General features: G+C 42.8%; 1 protein-coding gene and 1 long non-coding RNA gene across 2 annotated transcripts in view; one reads left to right on the top strand and one right to left on the bottom strand.

Annotated features, from left to right (window-relative positions):
- Window positions 1–12,124, bottom strand: part of BTBD7 (BTB domain containing 7) — a 37,866-nt gene extending 25,742 nt beyond the window's left edge. Inside the window, exons 1-3 of the mRNA XM_072116328.1 lie at window positions 11,970–12,124; window positions 1,638–1,824; window positions 108–1,187 (exon numbers count right to left, since the gene is read on the bottom strand). Coding sequence (XP_071972429.1) covers window positions 108–1,187; window positions 1,638–1,719 — 1,162 coding nt within the window. The 5' untranslated portion in view covers window positions 1,720–1,824; window positions 11,970–12,124. The remainder of the gene's footprint in view (window positions 1–107; window positions 1,188–1,637; window positions 1,825–11,969) is intronic.
- A 1,338-nt stretch (window positions 12,125–13,462) lies between these two features.
- Window positions 13,463–21,719, top strand: LOC140069995 (uncharacterized). The gene is made up of 2 exons (XR_011848881.1): window positions 13,463–20,166; window positions 21,442–21,719. It is a non-coding gene; the product is annotated as an uncharacterized lncRNA (long non-coding RNA).
- Window positions 21,720–24,743: the final 3,024 nt, after the last annotated feature.

Here is a 24,743-nt window from a genome sequence, read left to right as displayed (position 1 = left end):
AAAAGTGTGACAAAACAGCAAAAAAATGGAATCATACAAGCAATAGAAACCAAAAAAAACAAAAAAAAACAAAGGTTACTGAAGATGATAGATTCCTATTTTCTTACCTTGTGCAAGCATATTAAACTCTAAGAACAGTGCTATGTGGTAGAGCTCCATTGCTTCTTCTGGCCGGGTCATGTTTGGCTTTCCTGCTACTAGAGCCTGTACTTCGCTCAGACTCCCGATAGATGGGCTACAGTGCAACACATAGGACAGGTCCACAACATCAGTGTACATACAATGCAAAATGACTTTCGCATATTTTTTTGGTATTATGGATTCATCCAGAATGATTCTCGTGGGAGTCCTTAATGTCCGGTCTGTAATCTCCTCCCCAGTCCGAATTCGCCTTTGGAGCAGGTTGCGAAAGAATGGAGACCGTGCGGAGAGGATTGCTTTGTGAGCTCGGAGCTCTTCCTCCAAGCAGCTCTGAGCTCCATACTGCTCTACCAACTCAGAGTCAGAAGAAAAGCTAAGCACCGCATCGTAGTAACACATGTAGTCAAACAGCCCACGCATGTCAAAGTCCAATGAGTTTGGCGTACCAAATTCCTCACTTAGTTGCACCAGAATATCCACATTTTGAAACCTGGAGTCTTCAATGCCAAACTCCCCTGTGTATAGATAGTGTAACAAGGCGGAAAACATTGTCATGTCAATACCTGCAGTATTGATATCCATGATGATTTCTGCTCCATACTCCGGGGACGACGAAAGCAGCTTCTTAAAGAAAGGACATCTTGCAGCCAATATGGCGCGGTGCACTGGAAAGCATGTCTCCTGGAATATCAGATCCACATCTGTACAGTACTTATATTCATAAAGATCTGCCATATCCTTTTGTAAAGTCCTAGTCTCTGGACGTGACACATTGGCCTGCAGAGAGAGCTCCTTTAAGGCTGCTGTCCCCTCATATTCCTCCACAAGTGCATTGACATCGCGGACATCCCATCCAGAGAGCAGTTCTCTCATCTGCTTGGCATGATCTGCTGACCTACTTGACTTCCGCCGCTTAATGAATTTCTTTTTGAGCGTGGCAAGGCCAGAGGTTTTCTTTTTCTTGTCTTGTGGTTTTTCGTGGCCATGTTCAAGGCTGTATAGCTTGGAGTCATAGCCATAACCTTGGTGAGAGTATGAGGATGTTCCTGGGAGAAGAAAGTAAAAGACATTAAACCTGGAGACATAGTAATGACTGGTTTTCTATTCCACAGCATATAGACAGTGTTGCAGCTTCTTACTTGACATCTCTTTACCCACCTTATTAGGTACTCTAGAGTAAAATATGTGTGCCACTTTAAGTCAACCAGAAATCACTAATAAAGCGTGCAAATTCACAAGCTAAAGTGATATCCTAATTAGGATATCCTAACTAAGAATTAATCATGTGTCAGGCATTATGCTGAACTTACTATCATCCAATTGACATTACTGTCCCCCAAGTACCTGATAATAAGTGAATTAGCTAGCAAGCATTAACTTCTGAAAAATGGATGCTAAATTCCAGTGAAGTCTCTAAGAAAATAATATGATTTTATATTCTATGGTTCTTAGGACATGGAAGACAAAATGGCCATCGTTTAAGGAAGATAGTTTACCTATAAATGTTTGCTGTGTTTGCGAGTTTCCCCCTACCCTTGGGGAACACGAGTGGGGGTAGCTCGATGCATTAACACCCATGTCGTCAGTCACTCAGACATTCTGTCTGACCGCTGTCAGAAGTATCATCCCACATCTCAGTGTAATTCCGAATTCCAGGGTCTCCCATAAGATGCGCATCCATGTCTAGAAAGAAACAGAAAACATTAAAAATTACATTATAGGGCAAGAAATAAAGAGGATATAAAACTACAGGGCGCTAAACTATAATTTCACACATGCTGGTATACGTACCAAGCCTTTCTGACTAACTTTTCATGACCCCCATTAGCCTAAACGAAAATACTATACAAGATCTGTGGAAAGCTGAGGAACCATACTATTAAGGCAAGGATTAACAGGTATTACCCAGCCTCTGAAAACCATTCTGTAGCCCAAGAAGCAGCTGTATACTTCTGCAACCCATGAGCAACCACACTTTAAAAGAAGTTGACAGAGGAAAAGTAAAGGAGGCCTTTTATAAAGTTCAATGAGTAGGGTCATGATGGGTACAGGATGTTCCAAGCTGATCAAAGTCTGATTTCCATTCACATACTAGTCGTTATTGTTGGCTCCTGTATAAACTATGCATACGTTTCAAAAATCACTTGAAGGACAACAGCCTTAACAGCCTAAAGATGTTTACAACACTACTGGTCGCAATGGGTTAAAAGAGAACATTATTCCTAACAAAGTCTTGTGTACCCAAAATCTTCCCTGAGCAGGGAAGATATGTAAAAGCACATTTACAGCATATTCATATTCCTATGCAGGTAGCTATAATCAACTTGACATCCCCAGAAAGACAAGTGCATACAATTCCATCCAGACCTTTTCTTCTAAACCTTCATCCCAGAACACAAAGTGGATAGTGTACTTGTTCCATGACATCTGGAGAACATATGGAAAAAAAAAAAAAACCCCAATGTGTACGTTTCACATTATTACAGAATCTATCAGTTTTATTAGGGTATTGGGCTATATAATCTCTCCATTCAGGAGCCCTGCGTGCCGTTCGTGAATGAATACAATCCTGTTTTTACGTGGAGAGGCTGAAAACCTGTACAACCAAGATGATATTGCATCAATCTGTCTTGTGTTCAGATAGTGAAGCAGTGCAGGTAAAAGGCAGCAGTCGGGTCTAGGCTGAATGGCTGACATACCTGTCTACATTGAATACAGTTGCATCAAACCCTAAGCTGAGAGGTATTATGACAGACAGAAAAAAGTGTCTCTATTCACTGAGCCCAGACAAAAATCTTGAACTAGTGATTTGGTTACAAAGGATGTTTGTTGCTCTAATATTTCCTTTATAAAAGCTAGAATCAGCTATACGGGTGTGAACAAAGCCTTTTTTACATGTCCCTTATTTCAATAATGAAATACAGTAATTCTTCAATAATATCTGGGCTTCCTTATTCTAATCTATGAGAATTCTTCCCATCACCGTTATATACTGTAGAAGTGAGCAGGCAAAGAGGGACAGCGCAATTACTGGAACTAATCATAAGAACCTTAAATTGGAGATTTCTGGCTTTAAATTTTCCATTTGGACAGCAAATCCCTCCAAATCCAGGAAGACATGCTCAATTGTTTCAAATAAAAAAAATGATATGGTCTCAAACACCCAACCACGAGATCAGCAGCAGTGCCAGGGTCTCCATTATGCTGAAAACCTGGCTTACTTACTGCAGGGTAATGCAACCCGAGTCATGTGGGCGTGCTTTCAATGGCAACTTCTTAACTCAGGCTGCTGCTTGACGCTCACATGACTAGGTCCCAGAAATTGAATAAAGACAAGTTACTATTTCTTTTATTGTGATTTATACATGTTTATGTTGAACTAGCATGCCAATACCCTGATATGTGAGATGATGCTGACAGGTTCTCATTAAAGCGTGGGGGACAGGTAGCAACAGTAATGTACTTAACGTGACAATGTGGGTTATTGTAATGAAGCTACAAAAATACATAAAAGACACGGATGTGGATCCTGTAATAAAGGGCCTGAGCTCCTAACTCCATAATAAGCAGCTCCACTCCTAACCAGACAGCATTAAGTATCCTAGAGACTTTCCACATCATCCAACATTTATCCTCCAGTACAGTGGACATCCTCCAGTACAAGAAACTAGGAAAAAAATACCAAGATATTTCTCTTCATTTGCCCAATAGATAGTTAATAGATAACGCCTTAATCTGGCCTTTTTGCATTTCCATTTTTCACCTCCAAAAATCAATTTTCTATTGACAGACCTTGATGAGGGCTTATTATCTGAGGGACAAATGGTGCTTTCCAGTGTTGGGATTTAATATTCCTTGCAGATGTTAGCATTTTTTAATTTATAGTGGCAATGGACCAAAGTGACATAGGGCAATATTCTACACTAGAGAAAAGATAACTTGGCACTCCTTATTGGTCAAAAATTGAGAATTTATTTGGTCCAGAATAAACAGTATAGCAATCCAACAAAATGACTGCTGGAGCGCAGGTGGAAAGGAGGAAAAGCGGGTTCTCCCGCTGAAGAAATGAGCGCTCATTTCTTCAGCGGGATCACCCGCTTTTCCTCCTTTCCACCTGCGCTCATAGCACTGCATCTCATCTCCATTTCTACTTATACCTTTCAATCCGTGCCTAACGAAGGTCTGATTTTACAAGACCGAAACGTTGCAAAATAATATTTTTGTTGGATTGCTATACTGTTTATTCTGGACCAAATAAATTCTCAATTTTTGACCACTATGGAGTGCCAAGTTATCTTTTCTCTATATATATGGTGTAGTAACCTACTTGTGCACCTGTATACTCCGAAACATTGAGTGTTGTGTATTTTTTCCAAAATATGCTCCACTAAACCTGCTAGGTAGTGTTCATATTCATGATATATTTTGTCTCTACTAGACACATCAGTCATTTTGATGACCACGGTGCTGACTTTTGGCCATATTGGTTGTTTCCAAGGGTTCCCGCAAATTGTTGTACAAGTTTTTAACAATCTGAAAGAAAATAATACAAGTTGCTAGAGTTTTTTTTGTCTTATTTTAATAGGAACTGGTTCAAGCTCATTGATTCAAAAGGGGAGCCTGGATTCTGTCAACATTACCACACGACCACAGGGCAAGGCGCTGCAAACTCCATTATGCTGAAGTTGAAAAGAAGAGAATAGGCAGACAGAGGCTTCTTCAGTCATTAGCGCTTTTATTTACCAAATCAATTAGTCAAGTGAAAAGTCTGGGCAGTGTCGGGAGCCCCAGCACTCATCTGCATAGGAGAAAGCACAAAGCAGAACTTCGGGGAGTGACAAGTGAAGATCTAATGAAGGCCTTGACAAGAGAACTCACATGTCTATTGAAGAGGCTGCAGGGGAAGGACCACGGTTGATCCAACACATTAGGGAAGAACATGGGGGTGACGTGAACTCCATTAGGTTCGCAGGGCTAGAAGTGGTCCCACCTCCGAAAAAAGGAGGGGACAGACAACGATTGTTATTACAGGTCGAGAGCAGATGGATCCTTCGATCAAATGCCATGGGTCCTATTGGACTGAATGATAAAATAGACATGGGGGTATTCCTATAACCCCTAAGAGATAGTGCTGCTCTCAGATGATATAGGGTTTCACATAGTAAGATAAGAGTCAGAAGAATAAAGTCTATGTGTAACATTAAGATATTCGATGATTTACACTGTTTTTTATGTGAAATGTGATTATAGTAGGTGTCTTTCACCTGTTTGTTTTTAATAGATGCCGTTATTTCAGGGTTTTGTAATGCAACTGTTTGTATCGGTGTGAATTTTAGGCTATGCGTATGGCACACCCTAACTCGTTTAAGCGTGCGGGCTATATACCTCGTTTCAATGTGCCGTGTGGTCTGCTCCCTGGCTCCAGACAGCGTCAATACAACCCCTTGACTCCCGCGATGTAGTGACGCCGTGCCTTGTTTCCAAGGTAACGAGTCACATGATCGGGGTAGAGAGAAAGGGGGAGTGAGACGAATAGTCCGGTCACGTGACATACCCCACGTGGGGAATCCCGGAAGGGGCGGGGCCTCAGTCCGTTCTTTGGACGAATAGGCTGAGCGCCCGCCGGGACCCACAGAAACGTGGAGGACGCGTCACTACATGACAGGTGTAGCGATCTAACACATGGAGGTAAGCCCAGCTGTTTGTAACTATGTAGGCGAAACGCCTCCTAGAGTTTAGGGTGCCATTAGCCGGTTATTGGATTACTGAGCAGTAAGACACGCCTTATAGGGGCGGAGTTACTGCGTGTGTTAGCATTTAAAAACCCTACGGCTTTTAGTTACTTCACAATTGGGGCCGGAAGAAGCGCAGTCCAGCGCGAAACGGCCGTCGCCCTCTTTTGGGTACTCGGCCCCCACTCCCTCCCTTGCACTTATGTCTGTGAGTATTAATACTTGATGCAATAAAAGAAGAATTTCAGCCACATCTACAACCTGGTGAGTGCCATCCTTATTTTCTATTTCTGCACCTTCCGTATATTGGACTTTTTGTTCTCAACCAGAGGATTAGAGCACCACTGAAGATTTTTACCTCCGTACGTATGGAACCCATATACTCCTAAGCCCGTGGACTGTACCCTTTTTCCTTGTGATTAATAGTGGTGCCATCATCTCTTTTGTATACTTTACCAGGGTAAGTATAGGACTCTCATATCAGAGTCACTCATATCATACTTCGGCCCCTTTCACACTGCAGTTTTGGGGATATCTATCCATATGGCACCTGGTCGTGGTACTGTGAGCAAACACTTGTCACCATACTGTACCGTGCAAAGGAAAAAGAGCATGCTCTATCTTTCCCTATATGTACAGCCGGGTACTAAGCCTCGCAATGGAGAGCGGAGGGGTGAGCAGCACTGATCCCTCCACCTCTCCAGTGCATGGCTGTATGCATCCGTGTGAAATAGGTGTCACCCTGGTAAAGTTTCTGTGTATACATTGGAACCAATAGGTCATGTGACCAAGCAGGATTCAGGACTTGTGCACATTCCTACAACCGCTGATATTGGAGTAATTATCACTTCCTGTGATGTCATGCTGGATTACAGCAGATGGAAGATGCTGTGCAGACATTACTACAGAATACAATCAGCATGTGGCATAACTGGACCTCCAGTAGATTCATTGCATTTGGGGTAAATAAAAGAAAACACTCCTGTCTATATAGATGGTGGTTTATCATGTCATGTGATTAAGATATTCTCTAGATAGCTCTCATAATTTTAAATATACTGCAGAGTTCCACTAGTGAGTTCACAAGATATTTGTTTATGTTTTTAGCTCATCATCTTCTGGTATCCCACACAAACCAGAAATGGATGAAGAAGAAAGTAGCCAAGATATTTGTCTACACACTAATTTCTAAACCCAGTATGGCCTACAATGGCATTTTGTAGAATAATACAGGATGTAAAGCAGAAAGAGTACAGTGATGTGATGTTTGTACATTTTCACAAGCAGAATAGTGAGTGCAGCTCTGGAGCATAATACAGGATGCAACTTCGGATCAGTACACTATAAATAATGTATTGTATGTTCACAGTGGATGTTATTTATCAGAGCTTCTATGCCAGAAAACTGAAGCCCTGGAATAATCGCAAATGCTCATAATGCGTCAGCACATGCAATTACTTCCCTCTTTATGCCAGCTACACACCAAAGGGTGCATGGAGGTGGGTGAGGCTGGCGGCAGAGAGGACAATGTGGAGTGCCCAGTGCACAGACTGCAGCAAGCAAGCTTTGAGAGGTGCAAGTTTGCAGGCTGTTTATCATGCCAACACATAATAACCCCCAGTAATTACACCAGCAGAATAGCGAGTGCGGTTATGGAATATAATATATGAGAGGCGGGTGCAGATTTTTGCTGAACTCTATAACAGGAGTCAAAGCCTCATAGTATATTCAGCATGTTGTGCCCAGCCTTCATAAGTCCCCTCCCCTTCCCCAGTGACCTCATTAGCAGAATAGTGAGTGAAGCTAGGGTGAATAATACAGGATTTAACTTAGGATCAGTGCAGAATAAGTAATGTAATCTGTGTACACAGAATAAGGAATTTATCGTTCCTATTTTTCCTTTTGTGCAAAAAGCATTGCACCCGTCCTTGCCATTTCCCAAAAAAAGGGTTTTACCATCTTTCTGGCTTGAAAGCTTGCTACAATTGGCTCCAGTCCTGTGCCTTGTAATTTATTAGGTGCACACTGCACGTGCTAAGAGGGCATCGAGAGGGTGTACAAAACTCTGGGCTTCATAAATGCCCACCATTGACTTCACGAGCAGAATAGTGAGTCAAGCTCTGCAGCAAAATACATAAAACACAGGATAAGTACAAGATAAGTAATACATCTACAAAGATGGCTGAGTTTATACAGAGAAATGGTTAGATGGCATCTGCTCTCTTATTTACAGATGTACCTAATCATTAGATCATAATACACAAAACGTAAAAAAAAGGTACTGAATCTTTCTGCCTTTCTTGCTCCTGGCACTGATGATGTACAAACCCGAAAACAAATGCAAATCAATAGGAAAACCATTAAAGGGGTTGTCCGAGTTTAAAAAAAAAAATATATATGTGGCCGGGAGCGGGGTTACTAAAACAATAAAGCTGTACTTACCTCCCGGTGCCCTCCCGAATCCAGCGCTGCTGTCGCTCCGGTCTGGGGGCCATGTAAACAAACATGGCCGCCGGAGCAGCGCTGCATTCAGCTTCCGGACGGATGCGACAACCTTCCGGTCCCCATACACAATGCTGTGTATAGGGACGGATAGGCGTGCCCGGACCGGAGCGACAGCAGCGCTGGATACGGGAGGGCACCGGGAGGTAAATACAGCTTTATTGTTTTAGTAACCCCGCTCCCGGCCACATATTTTTTTTTTTTTAAACTCGGACAACCCCTTTAACCATAAACAATAAACCACTGACTGGTGTCTGGGTGAATGAACAGCAGCAATTACTCATCAGTCACGTCCAAACTGATTAAAGGGAACCTTACAAATACAGCTAGTGACAAGTTCCCGTAGAGCCCTATTAACTTACTGACACCATTTTTTTAAAAAAGGGGTTTTCCCATGAAAGACAATTCTCAAATCTCAACCCCCACTTGCTGTTCATACAATAAAGATAATTTTTAACCCTTTGCTTCGCACTTTTACTCCGGGTTCATCTACACTTTCATCTGGCTTCTGAATATTGTACTAGCATTTGGGTATCTGATGATGAGATCCACAAGATGCGTATTACACACAATGACACCGTCAGCATTCCTACATCTTAGCTATTCAACAACATACTACATCTGCTGTGCCTCCCCAGATAAAGAACTTCTCTGCCTGTAGCTTTACACTCCTCACACTCGCTGCTGCCGGCAGGAACTCAGTGTGTGTATCAGTGAGTGAGCTCTGTGCTGGATTGCAGTGGGCGGGGCTAAAGTGAAGGGAGCAGAGAGAGAAAAAAACTCAGCTCCTCACACAGAACTCCAAGATGGCTTCCCCAACCCCAAGTCAGAAGTTACAGAATCGTGTCTAGGGGCAAAAAATTGCGTACACTAGGACTGAAAGAGTCAGGTTGGACTCTAAATACAGTATTTCACCGATATAAAAGTGAATTAGAGAATGTGTTATTTTGTTATCCTGAGTTTATTTAAGAAATTTGTCTTCGTTGGAATACCCCTTTAAGCTAACAATTGTTTCCCTCACATCCCCATAAATCAACTTTATCTTATATTAGCTGGCATCAGAGGGGGGCATGTCCTGCCTTATCTCAGTGTCATGTCATGTGACCAAGGTGCCGTCATCTTAGGTCCCAAGCAACATTTCCTCATGGGGTAGATGTTGCAAGATTTATCCGAAGCGCCGGCATATGAGGCTTAAGACTCTTGATGGAGAGGCCGACGAGCAACCCACCCAGTGATAAGTCTTCCCACCCATGTATGTATCTGATGACATGAAATCACAGCATGCCTCCATGGACATTACTTCTTCCCACCCTCCATGGAGGCTGCTGTGATTTCATGTGATCATATAAATTCATGGGGTAGATGTAACAAATGCAACAGGACCATAGATGACATCACCCTGGTCACATGACATGAAATGCCCAATGAAGATATAGGGCTCTCTTTATGTTTCACACAGTAGCTTGTTCTGGCAGCGAGACCTGTCAATGAGGACTTGGGAGGCAGGGCAGTGAACACAGAGTACTCCATTATCATTGGACTCATATCGGGTGATTTATCTATAAGATTACAAAATGCTTTTTGTTTTTCAACATTGTATCCATGGAAAGGTACCATTTAGAGATAAGGGCATACCATTGCACAGTACAACTGGGGGCAAGGGGTGGAACAAGAGGTGCACAGTACAACTGGGGGCAAGGGGTGGAACAAGAGGTGCACAGTACAACTGGGGGCAAGGGGTGGAACAAGAGGTGCACAGTACAACTGGGGGCAAGGGGTGGAACAAGAGGTGCGCAGTACAACTGGGGGCAAGAGGTGGAACAAGAGGTGCGCAGTACAACTGGGGGCAAGGGGTGGAACAAGAGGTGCACAGTACAACTGGGGGCAAGGGGTGGAACAAGAGGTGCACAGTACAACTGGGGGCAAGGGGTGGAACAAGAGGTGCACAGTACAACTGGGGGCAAGGGGTGGAACAAGAGGTGCACAGTACAACTGGGGGCAAGGGGTGGAACAAGAGGTGCACAGTACAACTGGGGGCATGGGGTGGAACAAGAGGTGCACAGTACAACTGGGGGCAAGGGGGGGGAACAGGAGGTGCACAGTACAACTGGGGGCAAGGGGGGGGGAACAGGAGGTGCACAGTACAACTGGGGGCAAGGGGGGGGGAACAGGAGGTGCACAGTACAACTGGGGGCAAGGGGGGGGGACAGGAGGTGCACAGTACAACTGGGGGCAAGGGGGGGGGGGACAGGAGGTGCACAGTACAACTGGGGGCAAGGGGGGGGGAACAGGAGGTGCACAGTACAACTGGGGGCAAGGGGGGGGGAACAGGAGGTGCACAGTACAACTGGGGGCAAGGGGGGGGGAACAGGAGGTGCACAGTACAACTGGGGGCAAGGGGGCGAACAGCAGGTGCACAGTACAACTGGGGGCAAGGGGGGGGGGACAGGAGGTGCACAGTACAACTGGAAGCAATGGGGGGAACAGGAGGTGCACAGTATAACTGGGGGCAAGGGGGGGGACAGGAGGTGCACAGTACAACTGGAAGCAATGGGGGGAACAGGAGGTGCACAGTATAACTGGGGGTATGGGGTGAATGTCAGGCTCTCTTTAGTAGTGATAGCTGGTGTTACAGTCAATTGTAGGAAAGTGCCAGGCACAAGCCATAGACCTGTATTTGATGGCAAAAAAATAAATACATTTGAAACATTTTTAGGGTTAGTATATTTTAAGTCCTTAAAATATATGTTATGTTGAAAATGAATTGAATAGTACAGTATAACCGGACACGGGAAGAGAAGGTATGCAGTACGTTGCTACAGGTTTAGGGGAAAGGGACAGGACAATATACAGTGGGGTGCAGTTTAAAGGAGGTGCGCAGTACAACCGGGGGCACTGCCAGGGACAGGAGGTGCGCAGTACAACCGGGGGCACTGCCAGGGACAGGAGGTGCGCAGTACAACCGGGGGCACTGCCAGGGACAGGAGGTGCGCAGTACAACCGGGGGCACGGGGGGGGGGGGGAGAGTTGGTGCACACTATAATAAAACTGGGGAGACAGGGAAACAGGAGGTGCACTTTATAATAAAACTGGGGCACAAGGGGAATTGGAGGGGCACATGATTAAAAGGAATTGCACAGTCTTCACTATACAAGAAAGGGGCACAGGAAGGTAAGGGGGCTGCAGGGTGACATGGGGGGCTCAGTATAACTGAGTATATGGCAGGAGGTGGTCAGTGTAGCTGAGGAGGGGGACAGGGCGGGATGGTAACACGCAGGGATACACGGTAGGGGTGTAACGTATCAGGTAAGGGCACTATCATATGACATGGAAGAGGCGGAGGGACACAGGAGGCAGCAGTACAGCACAGACACAGGCAGGAGAGCAGCTGCCGCTGTATAGTGGGCTGTAAGGCAGTTGTGGGAAGGAGCAGTAGAGGGTGAAGGGCCCAATAATAACAGAATTCTGGGTGACCACAAGGGCCTGTGGCTGCTCTGCTCCAGTCACTGACAGGATTCCCCCATAAACAGAGGGCCTGACACCAGAGCACTGCTGGTCGCAGGCCCGGACACCATTACCACAGCTCACACTCACTTCCTGGCGGCTCAGCAGTTCCGGACTCCTCCCGTTACACTGGTGGGCTCCGCCACGGCCATTTTCCCGGTAATTGGTGGCCCCGAACTCCCCCCTCCGCCTCAGAACCCCGCCGCCGCCATCTTGTCTCTTCCCCCTCCCTCGCCTACGTCACTAGCCAATGAATCACGTGATTCGCAGTGACGTCACTGGAGCGCTGAGGAAGGATGTACCGCACACACAGCACCGCTGAGCTGGTGTATCTAATCCTGTCATATGTGATACTGTCAGCTGAGCTGCTGTATCTAACATCTGTGTTGTACGTGTTTTACAGTCTGTTGAGCTGCTGTATCTAATCTTTCGTATGTGATACAGTCTGTTGAGCAGCTGTATCTAATCTTTCTTATGTGATACAGTCTGTTGAGCTGCTGTAGCTAGCCTTTCATATGTGATAGTCTGTTGAGCTGCTGTAGCTAACCTTTCATATGTGATACAGTCTGTTGAGATGCTGTATCTAATCTTTCATGTGTGAGAGCTGCTGTATCTAACCTTTCATATGTGATACAGTATGTTGTGATGCTGTATCTAATCTTTCATATGTGATACAGTATGTTGTGATGCTGTATCTAATCTTTCATATGCGATACAGTCTGTTGAGATGCTGTATCTAATCTTTCATGTGTGAGAGCTGCTGTATCTAACCTTTCATATGTGATACAGTATGTTGTGATGCTGTATCTAATCTTTCATATGTGATACAGTATGTTGTGATGCTGTATCTAATCTTTCATATGTGATACAGTCTGTTGAGCTGCTGTATGTAACCTTTCATATGTGATACAGTCTGTTGAGCTGCTGTATCTAACCTTTCATATGTGATACAGTCGGTTGAGCTGCTGTATCTAATCTTTCATATGTGATGCAGTCGGTTGAGCTGCTGTATCTAACCTTTCATATGTGATACAGTCGGTTGAGCTGCTGTATCTAATCTTTCATATGTGATGCAGTCGGTTGAGCTGCTGTATCTAACCTTTCATATGTGATACAGTCGGTTGAGCTGCTGTATCTAATCTTTCATATGTGATGCAGTCGGTTGAGCTGCTGTATCTAATCTTTCATATGTGATGCAGTCGGTTGAGCTGCTGTATCTAACCTTTCATATGTGATACAGTCTGTTGAGCTGCTGTATGTAACCATTCATATGTGATACAGTCTGTTGAGCTGCTGTATCTAATCTTTCATATGTGATGCAGTCTGTTGAGCTGCTGTATCTAACCTTTCATATGTGATGCAGTCTGTTGAGCTGCTGTATCTAACCTTTCATATGTGATACAGTCTGTTGAGCTGCTGTATCTAATCTTTCATATGTGATACAGTCTGTTGAGCTGCTGTATCTAATCTTTCATATGTGATACAGTCTGTTGAGCTGCTGTATCTAACCTTTCATATGTGATACAGTCTGTTGAGCTGCTGTATCTAATCTTTCATATGTGATACAGTCTGTTGCGCTGCTGTATCTAATCTTTCATATGTGATACAGTCTGTTGAGCTGCTGTATCTAACCTTTCATATGTGATACAGTCTGTTGAGCTGCTGTATGTAACCTTTCATATGTGATACAGTCTGTTGAGCTGCTGTATCTAATCTTTCATATGTGATACAGTCTGTTGAGCTGCTGTATCTAACCTTTCATATGTGATACAGTCTGTTGAGCTGCTGTATCTAACCTTTCATATGTGATACAGTCTGTTGAGCTGCTGTATCTAACCTTTCATATGTGATACAGTCTGTTGAGCTGCTGTATCTAACCTTTCATATGTGATACAGTCTGTTGAGCTGCTGTATCTAATCTTTCATATGTGATACAGTCTGTTGCGCTGCTGTATCTAATCTTTCATCTGTGATACAGTCTGTTGAGCTGCTGTATCTAATCTTTCATATGTGATACAGTCTGTTGAGCTGCTGTATAGTCGTGTAGATTTGTTCAGCGTTTGCCATAGAGAGAAGAAGAAGAGTGAAGAAATCAGGCAATAACTTTTTTGGCTGAGTGTATTTGATGGTGACCTTTCCAGATTACTAGGTCTCTAAATGTTATACATGAAGCAGAAAATGTGCAGCTTTTTACACACACACTAGATATCAAAAGATATTAGAAAAAAAAACTTAAAAACAACAGAATGATATATACACAGAGATGGTATTCACAATAGGATAGTAATAGACTAAAAACTTGTGAGTCGTGACAAGAGAGCGGTCTCTTATTTGCTTGTGGCCTCCAGGTCAGAGGTAAAGGGTCAGTCTTGGGCTGCTGTATCTTATCCCTTTTTGTGTGATACCATGGACAGAGCTGCTGTATGTAATCATGTCTTATGCCATAATGTTTACTTAGCTATGTGTATCTAATCTTAATGTGTGTAACTGTCTGCAGAGCTGCCGTATCTAATCCTAACAATTAGGATACTGCCTCAGGTGCTGATGTATCTAAGCCTGTCATAAGTGATACTACTGCTGGAGTTGCCTTGTCCAGCTTTCAAGACTCCTGTGACTTTTCCATACAACAGGGAGATGACACTTTCAATTATACCATTTTGGGAACTGCACAACTTTTTTGCTTATGGCGTTTACCGTAAGGGATAATGATTGTTGTATTTTAATTGCACAATTTAGAATTTATGTACACATTCAAGGGAACAAAGGGGAAAATTATAATCAGAATATTGTTAAAACTTTTCTTTATATACTTTTTAAATCATTTCAGGTCCTCTATGGAGTTTTAACCCTGGCCTAGAGGGTATGATTACTCATTCAATAGATCACAGGGATGCATAATCTCAAAGAATCACATACTGCTCAACTTTATGGGACCATTCAAGTAACCAGCACCCTAGAAGCACCAACTGTGCTACAGCACAAAATACCACCCCAGTCCAGGCAATAAATAATAATAATAGAGACCCCAGAGCAGATAATTACTAATAATGAAAACCCCTCTTACAGAGTGGACAGTAATACAAATTACTCCCAGAGCAGGCTCCCAACCAAAATATTGGGACATGCTCTTTATAAATAATGCACCATTCATATACAGCTACCCTGTGCGTCATGGGTGCCTGCAACCTTGTGTTCCGTTCTGTTGTTCCTTCCCCTTTGCTGCGCTAGTTGGGAAGGGTAACTCTGATACTCACCTCTCCCCACTGCCCTGCAGCAGTCTTCTTCTTTACTCCTGTGTGCAGCAGACATGGTGGCATCTACCGTCTGGGGGAAGGAGGCTTCCGAGGTGTTGTGAGTACAGTGGGGGCACTGTAACTACTGGTTACTGTGTGGTGGTGCTGTGACCATTGTAGGAGCACATACTGGTCATCCCGGTATTTCTGATTATCTGACTAAATGTTCAGCTCTGTGGTTTCTCTTAAATGACTGAATGTAATACTAATGTTGTATAAATGTAACTACTTTACAGCTCGAATAGCTACATTTGTACAGTACTAAATTATATTCAGACCTTTTAGGGCAACCCTGATCCTTATGTGGCCTGCGATGAAAATGAGTTTGACACCCTTACTGTGTGTGATCAAACTGGCTGCCTGCAAACACCACATTTTAATTTCCATAGCTACATTTTAAGATCCGCCCAGTGGTAGTTATAAGAGAATACACTGGATCTATATCAGAAATGTCGGAGAGGTTTAACAAGGGAAATACGTTTCCCCCACGAGGATTCTGGAGGGACAGAAGAGTCTGGAAAAGAAGAGTGCAGCAACAGCAGTGACACTGAGATACACATCAATCTGCCTTCATGCATGTGAATTGGCTTGAATCAAACTAATATTAATGTGGACCTGCAGGACATCCCACCAGCCAGTAGAAATCTTTGTCAGTCTCTTGCTCCATTATCAATCTTTCCAGGACAGGAGAAGTGGATCCTTCCTGTCACGTATCATCAGTACTGTATATCATCTGCTCCTTTTATAGTATTCTAGCTCTGTTGTATGTGGCCAGCTCTAGGGGACTACTTGAGGAGTGCATGTAACTGACTTGGATCAGCACAATGTGCAGTCGTCTCTTCCCATACACATTGTGGTTAAATTAAGAGACAAGAAATGTGCAGAATGTTCTTAATCCCAGGCCTCATCTGGTAACGCATCATAGGTCATGGAAAACAATCCCTGCCAAACAGCTGCTTTCATTTTTTGTAAATAATCACATTGTGAGCGCTAACACCCAGCAAATCTGCTGTTCACATAGTTGATATTCTGCATACAATCCCTTTCTATAATGCCCTATCATGTGGGCCACAAAAATAGTTTCCGGCCTATAAGATCCAAGGTGGCAGAGCTAACCATGGGATCTAACGGTGCTAGGCAAGATCTTTGTTTTCAAGCTGTACCAGTTTGCTGGAATGTGCTATACCAGGCACAAAGGTAAATTCCTAGATCAATGGGGGAGAGTTATCATACGTCAGTGTTTGTGCGCTGGGGTATGATAAGCCAGGCCCCCCGTCACCATGGCGGATACATCAAGAGGCTTTGACCTCATGATATATTTGCCGGCCGTCCTGGCTAGTGGACAAAACTACACCAGGTCCCACCTGGTGTAGTTTTCAGTAAACATCAGCGGACATTCACTGAGGAATGTTTGATAATTTTTAAATATTGCACAAGAAGCCTTTACAGCGCAGCCGGCAGGTTACTAGTGTGGCTGCACAAGGAAGGACTTCTTGTGCATGCGTGAGTTTTGCAGACAGCCGCAACTAGAGCAGTTCTGCTCTCGGACACGTCTGCTAAATCTTCCCATTGACAAAGTGACAGGCAGTCACTGGAATGAGACAGCCAGAGACAGGCAGTCACTGGAATGAGACAGGCAGTCACTGGAATGAGACAGCCAGAGACAGGCAGTCACTGGAATGAGACAGCCAGAGACAGGCAGTCACTGGAATGAGACAGCCAGAGACAGGCAGTCACTGGAATGAGACAGCCAGAGACAGGCAGTCACTGGAATGAGACAGCCAGAGACAGGCAGTCACTGGAATGAGACAGCCAGAGACAGGCGGTCAAAAAAAATACAAAAAAGGGACGGTTAGTGACAAAGACGGTCACTGACAGAGACGGTCTGAGACAGACTATAAATGCATATAAAATATTTTTTGTTAACCCATTCTATTTTGGTATAGCTAAAATCAGTTATTTACTATCCAGTACAACTCCGGAGCTACAGCTAGTATTTCTATATAATGCAGGGACTCACGTCCACTGCACTGCATATATAGTTTCAGCAACCCCCCTAATTATATGTACAGTCAGTACCCCCTCATTGATTCATTTGTAGGAGCCCCTCATTACACTATAGCACCAGCAGTTCGTCATGAATTCATATGTTGCACATCAGCCCCCAAATCATTCAGATTTAACACATGCATGTTCATTAATTCATATTTAGCACAGGCATCCCTCATATTCTATATAGCATACACCTGGACTGTAACCAGTACCAGAGCGTCAAGTGAAGGACTCAAGATTCGAAACAACATCTTTGCTTCACCTGTGTCATTGCAATGCTCTTTTAAGTTTTGTATGTGTATGCATACCCTTTTAAAGGAAACCTACCATTTGATTTGATGCATTATGAACCAAACATACCTTGATAATGCTGTAGCTACACTAATGCTGAAACATATCTTGTTTAATCCCTGTGCTGAGTGGTTTTGCTGAAAAAACAATCATAAAATTAATGAATCTCAGTCACTCCCTTTTCCCACATGATGATGCAACCAATGTTCTCTCTGCCAGGCAGAATAATCAATTGCTGCACCATCCCGCAGCTGCTGTGTATGAGTGATCCAGCTCAAGTTTATTAGTCTTCTCTTGGCTGTTCAGGAGGCTCTGTGTGTAATGTGGATACAGCTTTCCCAAGTTCCTGTATTTTAAAATAGTTTTTTTCAGTGTCTGCATCAATAGTCTGCATCAGTGTAGCTACAGCATCCTCAAGGTATGTTTGCTTCATAATGCATCAAATCAAATGGTAGATTTTCTTTAAGTTACTTAACGCCCCATTTGTCAGATGTGACCATACCCCCCCATGATCAGTCATTGATCCGACATCCTGTGGACGGGGGATTATTGTTGTTTACAAGAAAATCCCATTAACTCCTTAGCACTATGCGCCCAATATATCAGACGCAGAGCGCTGGGCTTTAACGCTAAGGGTATGAGCTGATGCTGGCTCAGCTCCAGATCTGAGCTGAGCCCACATACGGATACACAGGGTGCCGGCTATAACTAACAGCCAACATCCCATGGTAAAACCCGGGGTTGGAGTGGGCTCCGACCGCGGGTGTTTAACTAGTTAAATGCCGCGGGCAGCGTGATTGTTGTATTTAAACTGCCTTCTGGGGGTCTCTGACCAACGATCGCACGCTCGCGCTGTCTTCGGGGGGCGCCAATCGTTCCTATGGCAGCCCTGAGGTCCGATCAGAACCCCAGGGCTGTGTGCAGGCAGTGCCTGAAAGATGGCGTCTATGACGCCATCTTAAAGACACAGTGTCATCCACGTGCATAGGCTAAAACAGCTAATACCCTGCAATGCATGAGTATTGCAGAGTATTATCATGAACAATGAATCAGATAATTGCAAAATTATAATTTTTACCTATTTAATACCACAAAAAAATGCAATAAAAAGTGATTTAAAAAACCGTGTACTCCAGAATGATGCTGTTGCAAAGTACAACATGTCCCGGAAAAAAAAGCCAGTAGCCAAAAAAATAAAAATGTTCTGCCACTTGGAAGACGACCATGAACTAATGAAGGACACATGTGGGGGGTCTCTGTACTCGGGAGAAATTGCATAACGCATTTTAAGATGGGTTTTCTCTTTTTATCTTTTGGAAATGTGTAAATTTTAGGGATTAATGAACGTATAACCGAAAAAATTTGACCATTCTAAATTTTACATCCAGTTTGAATTAATTGCTATGAAGATCTTAAGGGGTTAACAATCTTCCTAACAGCTGTTTCTGATAGTTTGAGGGGTGCAGATTTGAAAATGAGTTGCTACATAGGGGGTTCAAAACAGTAATTATCCCCAAAGTAGTCAATTCCAATATCCGATATAAAACCAATATTCAATTTGTAAGCCGCGTGACATCAAAATAAATTATCCAGACATTTAAAAATTCTGAACATGTAAAGTAGACTTATGGGAAATGTTATTCAGTAACTTATTTAGGTGGTAAATCTATCTGCCTGAAAACGCGATGACTTAAAATTTCACTATTATGAAGTACAACATGTGAGGAAAAAACTATCTAAGAATCGCTTTGATAAGTAACAGTGTTCAAAAGTTATCACCATATAAAGTGACGCATGTCAGAATCCAAAAAAAGCTATAAACTGGCTGCCTCCTTAACAGGGTCTTTCCACGAACATAAGTTCCTATGTACCTCTTGTCGCTCTGTCAGAGTAATGGTATGTGGGACCCCATCGGACCCCTCATTTTCATGATCTGTGGGGGTCTCATCACTGAGACCCCCACTGATCAACACAGGTCTAACTTGTGTTCTTGGGAAAGCCCCTTTAAGGGGTTAACTACAGTACAAGTTCTTCTTGTTCTCAATTTGGTGGAATTCAGACACGTTGCCCAAATTGATTTATATTTCAATTTTTAAGAATGTCCAGACTGACTCAAACACAGATTTTGATAAGGGTAAATAATTAAAACACAAAGTCCATTAAAAAGCATCATTCATCCACAGTGATCCAGCTTTATTCACATAGGACTGGACCACCCTTTTATTTAATAAAGTCAACTTTTCCAGGAGATTCTGGAGTATGTACTTCCCTGGAAATTCAAGCCTGTAAGCACAGAAGGCTTTTATCTCCTCTCCCCAGTCCTACAATGACATAATGAATTAGATTATGATTAGTGTCAATCACAGCATGATCAAACAGCTTCAGTCGCTGGGGTCCAGCAAGGAGGGGTCTGAGCTTTTCCTCCTTGCTCTGTCACTTTGTCTCATTCCATCCATTTCCCACATTGGGACAACTCAGTGCACTGAAAAGTCACATCATACAGGGACCTGTCATCATTGACAAGCACAATGTCAGGAAAGGTTTACAGGGCCATTGTGCTGTCTACAAAAAGTTCATGGTGGGCGTTCACCTCTCCAAAATCTCTCAGCAGGTACCACACCAGACCTTCCAAGAATGAGATTGGAGCATTTGTGAGTATCAATACATATTATACAGATGTAGCAGAGCTAAGACTGTTCTTAACCTGTTGTACACAAATAATTTATTTAGAATGAGACTATTCTGTAGCATAACATGCAGTCCTGTGTAAAATATGCTAATATTACTGTGATGTTAATATTTGATGTCTAAATATATGTTGAAAGAATGGTGGATCTGGGTGTTCAGAGTGGTGCTGCCTTAGTGCTAAACGACAATTACAACACAATAAGGTGTTTCATTGATGAAATTATGTTTTCTTAGCGTCAGTTAACCTGTTTGTGAGCCACTATATTTGAGCCTGGTTAGTTGTTTTTCATCAAAAAGGAGGATATAATCAGTGTTTGTAATGGAGCTATATAAAAGGTAGGAGCAACACGTACCTAATGCACTTGACATGTGCAACACAACACTTTTTTTCTCTCGAAGCAACCATATCTGTGGATTTAGAATATATCCTAGCAGTACCATAGAACAATGTAGTATTAAAGGGAACCTGACATCAGGATTTCACATTTTGACCTAATGACAAATAAAATGACTGCAGGAAAGAGGCTTCATAAGGAATGTGCGCCAATTTTGGGGGTATTATACTTTTTGGCACACAAGGGTTAGGTACGGGAAAAGGGCAGGACATGCAAATCTAAATTTTTGCACCACACAAATACATGTCCCTGGGAAACATTTTCTGCAAACTTTCTACCATTTATGAGTTGCATTACTACTGTGCTGCAGAAATTTGACACAAAATTAAGTTCTCACCCCATTACAACATACTAACTCTTTTGACAAAGCCTTGCCCTTTTTTGCATGGGGTGAGAAAGTGTCTAAGAGATGAAGTGTACAGAATGTTGGTGCAGAATTCTGCTGTATTAAAATTATTATCTAGAATTGCAGTAAAAATACATTCCCCCTTTTTAAAAATCTTGGCAGAGTATTTATTTCATCAAAAAAATATACTTTCCATAATTATTTTCTCTGGGTCACTCCAGAAAGATTATTGTCCTAAGACTGCACCCAAAAATAGCACCAACAAATTGTTACCAGGTTTAAGACCCAACAGTTTTTTGGTTATTATTGAAAAAACATTTCTACATATACTTTAAGTTGTAAGTGAAAAGATTTAATTTATTAGAAAAACATTAAAAGGGGGGGGGGGAGAGAGGGTTTACACACAATGTAGGGGGATGTTAGCAGTGAGGGTCCGGCGCCCGGGGGAGTCACCCTTTATGCAAAATGAGTTAAACTTGATAATTGTTGTTTTGCAGGAAACAATTGTTGGCTTTTCAGTTTTATCCTTTGGACTCTTGAGTCCAGCAGCGTGGATTTTAGCTAACCTTCCAGAACAGCCTAAACACTAGGGAGAAGGCAATGTCATCTGTGACGTCATGAAGACATCATCATATAAGAGGATATGAAAACGGATGCTGAAAAAAAAAAAGATTATCGCTGATCTGAATGTGATGTCCTGGTTAATATCTGTAATGCATCATATACTGTATATTCTTTGACTACCATAGTCCTAATTACATGTACTTTATCTCTACAAAGTGTCATCTGTCTTTCTTCTAAAGGTTTTGTGCTTCTGCATGTCTTAGGCCCGTTCCACACTTGCAAGTGTGATGCGATGAACTTGCATCACACTCGCAACGCGTGCAGCCCAGATCTGCCCTGCAGCCCTGAACACTGGAAATCGGATTTCAGCATGTCAGTTCAGTTCCGGTTCATTGCATCGCACTCGCAAGTGTGGAACAGGCCTTACTGCAAGAGTAGGATATTTGATAAGCGTACATACACTGCTCAGGAGACCCACGACATACCTGCCACCAGCCAGGAGAGCAGTTATATCTACCCTACCATACAAAAAGTTGAGGAAGCTCTCTATCTCAGCTGCCATGTTAGATCCCAGCAACGAACCTGATGGGTCATGTGATACTGCCTAAAAGTTTGAATGGACCATGGTTGGTGAACATAAGGAAATGTTATGTGTGTGGCCCAAGTTGTACATAAAGGGGTTCATTTATCTTTAGACTGGAAAATTGCAGTTTCTTGTTGTGGTGTCAGTGGGCGTGTTTGATTTAGCTTAGAACAGTAACAAATGTTATTTTGTTTAATACCCACCAACATGAGGAGGACCAAGGCCACAATATGATGGGAGCAAAGTGAAGGGGATACAATATGACAGGGGTAAGGAACAGGGGCCACATTATGAGGGGAATGGAGGACAGTGGGCCAAAATATGAGAGAGGTCATAATATGAGGGGGATGGAGGACAGGGGTCGGGGCCACTTAAAAATCTTAAATGGGAAAACCAATTTTAATAAAGTTTTAGATTCCACTGGAAAAATTAAATTCCTTTCACTTTTTAATTTTGGTGACAGGGGGCGCTGTAATAAATTTGTGCAAACAAGTTGAAAAAGGGGTTATTTCCCTTCTGTGAATTTCCCCACTGTGGGACTAATAAAGGAGTATCTTATCTTCAATTAATCCACATCAGATCCAAATCTGAAAATAGATATTTGCAATCTTTTTCTAAAAGCTATCCAATGTTACCAAATTCGAGCACTTCATGTAGAGCATTCGATATTTGAAAACTTTGTAGGCAACAAGAAAAATCCCTATCTTCATAGGGGAGGAGACTTAAAGGGGTATTCCCATCTGGGCATTCACATTTAATTAAATTCATTTGCCTTATGTAAACATTTCTTCAATTGGATGTTAATAAAAAAAATGTTCTTGTGTGAAGATAATTTCCTATAAACATGTTGTCCCTTAGAAACCAGATAGCTTCCTTGGATACGACCACGTCACACTCTGGCAGCAGTGGCCAGACATGCGCTATGGTGTCCTGCCGGACCACCAGGATTCAGCAATCATTACCACAGGACGGCTGTGGGACACACAGTAACTCCACGGACATTTTATATACAATAACCTTTTGTTTCTTTGTGCACTCACTCCAGCAGAGGTGGCCGTATCCGAGGAAGCTATCTTGTTTCTAAGGGACCATATGACTACATTTATGAGAAATTATCTTCACACAGGAACATTTTTTTTAATAACATCTAATTGAAGAAATGTTTACATATGGCAGATTAATGAAACTGAATGTAAGTGCCCAGATGAGAATACCCCTTTAAGTTAATCAAGCTCTCTGATGTGTGAGAGGCAAGGGGACTCATATTAAACTAGTCTCTGAAGAGAACAGAAAACTACTTCTGTTCCCCCACCTCCCCCACAGGGAGTGGTGGGAGGGAGTGAAACTAAAGTGTCAAATTTTGTATCAATGGATAGATTTGTCACATATTTTTTGTTTCTCAATGCAATGGGTATTTCTTGAGATTTTTTTACATTTTTTTTAACCCATTTTGATTTGTGGATTACAGCAGCATCTGTCAATGAAAATGATGTGAATCTTTTTTGGATTCTGTAGAATTTGTATTGCCAGTAAAAAATATTGGGGGTTCCCCAGGGGGGTGGATACATTTTTGAAAAATATAAATTTAAAAATATATGTATATTCGATGTGAATTTTGCAACCTTTTTGTTACAACCAGTATAAATATTTGGCTAATATATTGCTATTTAGTTAAGTGAATGAAGAAGATTAAATGATTGCTTGGGTTTTTACCAGGGATTAGAGTAAATAAGACATTTATAGGAAGCAACAATAAAGGACTCTCTATCTGGGCTATTATTGAGCTCCCCCTGCTACTTGCCTGTTCCTAGAGAAGTGGGCCGGTAATCTGCCAATATATGACCTCCCAGAATGCTTTGCTAATTGTTACGGACACTTGATAAATCTGCCCCTATATGTCATCTCCACACAATGTTGGCATGGAGTGGTATGAAGGGGGTCTCGGCTGTTGGCCCGATATTGGTGTTCCTGCCCCACGCCTGTGCACTGGCTGCAGCCAGCAATTGTTTCGAATCTGAATGGTTGCTGGTAAAAGCACAGTTCTATAGAATTGTACTGCACCACAGCCGCCCCCTCCGATGCTGGTGGATCCATAAGGAAGCTTTCTCTGGACAGTAAATGGCAGTCTGGGATTTTCACATCCACGTAGTTAAAGAGGCAGTAGAGAAATTAGTAAAGACACCACCTGCACGTCCTCACACCAGGGGCCTTGCTCTTTTCACTATGTTCTGTAACTCTCAGGGTGCGTCAGGGTACAAAAGAAGCACTAGCATAAAGACAGGCCTCAATTCGGTTCTGGTCACCAAAAGCATGCCTTTCCATAGAAAGCATATGCAATTGGGCCCTGACCCGCCCCCATACGCCAGGCACCCTTAATCTACGATATCCTACAAGGATGTTCACTTTTTTTTTTTTTTTGTACATTTGCTTCATGCAGTTGCGACAGAATTGTGGCGCAGCTCAGCAAACTCTGATTAAGCACTACCACTCGCTTTTAGGTGCACAATTCCCTAAAGCGTTGGACAAAATGCGTCACGAAAGTGCAGCAAACGCTTCATAAATACATGTGCACGCTCCAATGACCTTCTTTTTAGTGCAAATATAGACAGAAAAGACACAATAATATATCTGGGCCTTTGTGTTGCAAGAAAT

Source organism: Engystomops pustulosus, chromosome 7 (genome assembly GCF_040894005.1).
Source record: "Engystomops pustulosus chromosome 7, aEngPut4.maternal, whole genome shotgun sequence".
In the NCBI taxonomy this organism is placed as follows: domain Eukaryota; kingdom Metazoa; phylum Chordata; class Amphibia; order Anura; family Leptodactylidae; genus Engystomops; species Engystomops pustulosus.
This window is presented reverse-complemented; position numbering and strand designations above follow the sequence as displayed.